We start from the raw sequence: 5,888 nt of genomic DNA on the forward strand, positions 1-5,888 counted from the left end.
GCCCCCCATGTTCCAGTGTCCCCCAGATGGTTCACCCAGCCCCCATGTTCCAGTGTCCCCAGATGGCTCACCAGCCCCCATGTTCCAATGTAATCCCCCAGATGGCTCACTAGCCCCCAGTGAGGTTCACTCAGCCTCCAGATGGTTCACCAGCTCCCCATGTTCTGCAGTGTCCCCAGATGGTCGCTCAGGCCCTAGAGGCCCACTGCCCCCATGTTCCAGTGGCTAGACAGTTCACTAGAGCTCCTATGCTCCCATGGTGTTAAGCCCCCATGGCTCACCAGCCCTCATGTTCCAGTGTCCCCAGATGGTCTACCAGCCCTCATGTTCCAGTGTCCCCAGATGGTCTACCAGCCCTACATGTCTCAGTGTCCCCAGATGGTCTACCAGCCCCATGTTCCAGTGTCCCCAGATGGTTCACTCAGCCCCCATGTTCAGTGTAACCCCAAGATGGCTCATGGCCCCATGTTCCAGTGTCCCCAGATGGTTCACTCAGCCCTATGACATGTTCCAGTGTCCCCAGATGGTCACCAGCCCCCATGTTCCTGGCCCCAGATGGTTCACTACAGCCCCCATGTTCCAGTGTCCCCAGATGGTTCACCAGCCCCTAGATGGGTTCACCAGCCCCCATGTTCCAGTGTCCCCAGAATGGTCACCGAACCCCCATGTTCCAGTGTCCCCAGATGGTTCACCAGCCCCCCATGTTCCAGTGTAAGCGGACAGTTCACCCAGCCCCCCATGTTCAGTGTCCCCAGATGGTTCACCAGCCCCCAGATGTCCCCATGGTTCACCAGCCCCCCAGTTCCAGTTCCCAGATGGCTCACCAGCCCCCATGTTCCAGTGTCCCCAGATGGTTCACCAGCCCCCAGATGGTTCACCAGCCCCCCATGTTCGTGTCCCAGATGGTCAAGCCCCCAGATGGTTCACTCAGCCCCCCCATATTCCCAGTGTCCCCAGATGGTTCACCCAGCCCCCCATGTTCCAGTGTCCAGATGGTTCAGCAGCCCCACATGTTCCAGTATCCCCAGATTGTTTACCAGCCCCCATGTTCCAGTGTCCCCCAGACGGTTCACCAGCCCCCCTTGTTCCAGTGTCCCCAGATGGTTCACCACCCCCATGTTCAGTGTCCCCAGATGGCTCATCCCCCATGTTCCAGTGTCCCCAGACCCAGCCCCCATGTTCCAGTTTCCCCAGATGGCTCACCAGCCCCCATGTTCCAATGAAAACCCCAGATGGTTCACCCAGCCCCAGATGGATTCACCAGCCCCCATATGGTTCACCAGCCCCCATGTTCCAGTGTCCCCCAGATGGTTCACCAGCCCCCAGATGGTTCACCAGCCCCCATGTTTCAGTGTCCCCAGATGGTTCACCAGCCCCCATGTTCCAGGTCCCCAGATACCTACCAGCCCCCAGATGGTTCATGGCCCCATGTTCCAGTGTCCCCAGATGGTTCACCCAGCCCCCATGTTCAGTGTCTCAGATGGTTCAGCATCCCCCATGTTCCAGTATCCCCAGATGGTTCACCAGCCCCCATGTTCCAGTGTCCCCCAGACGGTTCACCCAGCCCCCATGTTCCAGTGTCCCCAGATGGTTCAGCCCCCCATGTTCCAGTGTCCCCCAGATGGTTACCTGCCCCCATGTTCCAGTGTCCCCTGATGGTTCACTCAGCCCCCATGTTCCAGTGTCCCAGATGGCTCACCAGCCCCCATGTTCCAGTGTCCCCAGATGGTTTCCCCCATGTTAGGTCTCAGATGGTTCACAGCCCCCATGTTCCAGTGTCAGACAGTAGTTGTCCCTCATGTTCCAGTGTCCCCAGATGGTTCCAGTATGTTCCAGTGCCCCCAGATGGTTTACCAGCCCCCATGTTCAGTGTCCCCAGATGGTTCACCAGCCCCATGTTCCAATGTCCCCAGATGGTTCACCAGCCCCCCATGTTCAGTGTCAGACAGTTCACCAGCCCCCTGTTCCAGTGTCCCCCAGCACAGATGGTTCAGCAGCCTCCATGTTCCAGTGCATCCCAGATTTGCCCCAGCCCTCATGTTCCAGTGTCCCCAGACGGTCACCAGCTCCCCATGTTCTGTCCCCAGATGATTCAAGGTTAATAGCCCCCAGCCCCCCCATGTTCAGTGTCCCCCAGATGGTTCACCAGCCCCAGATGGTTATTACCAGCCCCCATGTTCCAGTGTCCCCAGATGGTTCACCAGCCCCCATGTTCCAGTGTCCCCAGATGGTTCCAGCCCCCCCATGTTCCAGTGTCCCCCAGATGGTTCACCAGCCCACATGTTCCAGTGTCCCCAGATGGATTTCAGCCCCCATGTTCCAGTGTCCCCCAGATGGTTCCCAGTTCCACAGTGCCCCCATAGCCCCATGTTCCAGTGTCCCAGATGGTTCACCAGTCCCCCAGATGTTCCCAGGTGCAGATGGTTCTCAGACCCCCATGTTCCAGTGTCCCCCAGGATGGTTCACCAGCCCCCAGATACCAGCCCCCATGTTCCAGTGTCCCAGACAGTTCACCAGCCCCCATGTTCCAGTGTCCCCAGATGGTTCACCAGCCCCCATGTTCCAGTGTCGCCAGACAGTTCACCAGCCCCCCCCATGTTCCAGTGTCCCCCAGATGGTTCACCCAGCCCCCAGATGGTTCACCAGCCCCCAGATGGTTCACTAGGCCTTCTGGTTCACTCAGCCCCCTGCCCCAGTGTCCCCAGATGGTTCACCAGCCCCCCAGATGGTTCACCAGCCCCATGTTCCAGTGTCAGACAGTTCACCCAGCTCCCCTGCTTCCAGTGTCCCCAGATGGTTCACCAGCCTCCCATGTTCCAGTGTCCCCAGATGGTTCACCAGCCCCCACATGTTCCAGTGTCCCCAGATGGTTCCACCCAGCCCCACATGTTCCAGTGTCCCCAGGCGGGCAGTTCCTGCCTTCATAGACATGTTCCAGTGTCCCCAGATGGTTCACCAGTCCCCATGTTCCAGTGTCCCCAGATGGTTCACCCAGCCCCCATGTTCAGTGTCCCCCAGACGGTTCGCAACCCCCCATAGACATGTTCCAGTGTCCCCAGATGGTTCACCAGCCCCCATGTTCAGTGTCCCCCAGATGGTTCACCAGCCCCCATGTTCCAGTGTCCCCCAGACAGTTCACCAGCCCCATGTTTCAGATGGTTCACCATCCCCAAGATGGTTCACCATCCCCCATGTTCCAGTAGCTCCCCCAGATGGTTTACAGCCCCCATGGTTCACCAGCCCCCATGTCCCCATTGTGGACAGTTCACCAGCCCACATGTTCCAGGTGCGTGTCCCCAGATGGTTCACCAGCCCCCATGTTCCAGTGTCCCCCAGATGGTTCACCCAGCCCCCAGGCATGTTCCAGTGTCCCCAGATGGATTTCACCAGCCCCCATGTTCCAGTGTCCCCCAGATGGTTCACCAGCCCCAGGACATGTTCCAGTTCAGATAGCCCCTATGTTCAGTGTCCCAGATGGTTCATACCAGCCCCCCATGTTATAATGTAATACAGATGATTCACTCAGCCCCCATGTTCCAGTGTCCCCAGATGGATAGCCAGCCCCATGTTCCAGTGTCCCCCCAGATGGTCACCAGCCCCCATGTTCAATGTCCCCCAGATGGTTCACCAGCTCTATGTTCCAGTAACCCAGAGCACACGCCCCCATGTTCCAGTGTCCCCAGATGGTTCACCAATCCCCATGTTCCAGTGTCTCAGGATGGTTCAATGTGCCCTCATGGCTCCAGTGCGGTAGTCTCTGTGACGGTTCACTCAGCCCCTCACAGAGACAGCGCGTCTGAGTCCCCAGATGGTTCACCAGCCCCCTGTATGTTCCAGTGTCCCTCTAGATGTCACTAGGCCCTCAGATGGTTCACCAGCCTCAGATGGTTCTACCAGCTCCCCATGTTCCAGTGGGGTCCCCAGATGGCTCCACCAGCTCTATGATGATGCGTCCCAGTGTCCTGTGATGGTCCACTCAGCCTCATGTCCCAGTGTCCCCAGACAGATAACCAGCCCCCATGTTCCAGTGTCCCCCAGATGGTTCACCAGCCCCCATGTTCCAGTGTCCCCAGATGGTTCACCAGCCCCCCATGTCCCAGTGTGAGCTGAGCCCACACCAGCAGCACAGCTCTGGGGTCAGTACACCCCGCCCCTTTCATCGCATGTTTCCTGGTCTTCCACGTTGCCATTTTGGCCTGCCCAAAAAAGGTACTATATAGGCAGACACTCCTTCTCCTATTGGCTACACTAAACCTAGACCCTCCTCCTGTTGGCTACACTAAACCTAGACCCTCCTCCTGTTGGCTACACTATACCTAGACCCTCCTACTCCTATTGGCTACACTAAACCTAGACCCTCCTCCTGTTGGCTACACTATACCTAGACCCTCCTACTCCTATTGGCTACACTAAACCTAGACCCTCCTCCTGTTGGCTACACTATACCTAGACCCTCCTACTCCTATTGGCTACACTAAACCTAGACCCTCCTCCTGTTGGCTACACTAAACCTAGACCCTCCTCCTGTTGGCTACACTGCACTAGACCCTCCTTCTGTTGGCTACACTAAACCTAGACCCTCCTGTTGGCTACACTATACCTAGACCCTCCTACTCCTATTGGCTACACTAAACCTAGACCCTCCTCCTGTTGGCTGCACACTATACCTAGACCCTCCTCTATTGGGCTACACTAAACCTAGACCTCCTTCTGTTGGCTACACTATACAGACCCTCCTCCCTGTTGGCTACACTAAACCTAGACCCTCCTCCTGTTGGCTACACTATACCCTAGACCCTCCTACTCCTGTTGGCTACACTAAACCTAGACCCTCCTTCTGTTGGCTACACTAAACCTAGACCCCTCCTGTTGGGGCTACACCTATACCTAGACCCTCCCTACTCCTATTTGCTACACTAAACCTAGACTCTCCTGAAGCTACACTACTTCATTAATGAGTTAGACCCTAACGGCAGCTAGCGTCACAGCTCTACACCATTAATGCATCACATATGTGGTGGTGGGTGCATGGACTTTGCACACACACACACACACTGGGGTAGAGCACCCAACTTTGACATGGGTTGGCAAAGGTTTGTGGTGCGGTTGGCTAAATCTTTGAGTGTGCGTCCTCAGTCAAACAGAGAGGAGTTCTCCCTGTATGTGGAATAATCTCATTCCCCCTGTCTCCTCCCCTGCATAGCCCAGAATAATCTCTGTTCCCCTGTCTCCTCTCCCCCTGTATAGCCCAGAATAATCTCTGTTCCCCTGTCTCCTCTCCCCCTGTATAGCCCAGAATAATCTCTGTTCCCCTGTCTCCTCTCACTCCTTCCTCTCTCTTTCCTGTCTCCCTCTCCCTCCTTCCCTCTCCTTTCTCTCTCCTCTCCCTCTCCTTCCCTCTCCTCTCTCTCTCTCTCTCTCTCTCTCTCTCTCCTCTCTCTCTCTCTCTCTCTCTCTCTCCCTCTCTCCTCTCTCTCTCTCTCTCCTCTCTCTCTCTCTCTCTCCCTCTCTCCTCTCCCTCTCTCTCCTCTCTCCTCTCTCTCTCCCTCTCTCTCTCTCCCTCTCTCCTCTCTCTCTCCTCTCCCTCCTCCCTCTCTCTCTCTCTCTCTCTCTCTCTCCTCTCTCTCTCCCTCTCTCTCTCTCCCTCTCTCTCTCTCTCTCTCTCTCTCCTCTCTCCCTCTCTCTCTCTCTCTCTCTCTCTCTCTCTCTCTCTCTCCTCTCTCTCTCTGTCTCTCTCCCTCTCTCTCTCTCTCTCTCTCCCTCTCTCTCTCTCTCTCTCTCTCCTCTCTCTCTCTCTCCTCTCTCTCTCTCCCTCTCTCTCTCTCTCTCTCCCTCTCTCTCTCTCTCTCCCTCTGCTCTCTCTCTCTCCTCTCTCTCTCTCTCTCTCT

General features: G+C 56.6%; 1 protein-coding gene across 1 annotated transcript; it reads left to right on the plus strand.

The window, feature by feature from the left end:
• Window positions 1–611: 611 nt before the first annotated feature.
• LOC135566083 (uncharacterized) lies at window positions 612–1,656 on the plus strand. The gene is made up of 2 exons (XM_065013977.1): window positions 612–1,018; window positions 1,065–1,656. Exons 1-2 carry the CDS (start codon window positions 612–614, stop codon window positions 1,654–1,656), a joined length of 999 nt encoding a protein of 332 aa, XP_064870049.1.
• The last annotated feature ends 4,232 nt before the right edge of the window (window positions 1,657–5,888 follow it).

This window comes from Oncorhynchus nerka, unplaced genomic scaffold (assembly GCF_034236695.1).
Source record: "Oncorhynchus nerka isolate Pitt River unplaced genomic scaffold, Oner_Uvic_2.0 unplaced_scaffold_7531, whole genome shotgun sequence".
Taxonomy (NCBI): Eukaryota; Metazoa; Chordata; class Actinopteri; order Salmoniformes; family Salmonidae; genus Oncorhynchus; species Oncorhynchus nerka.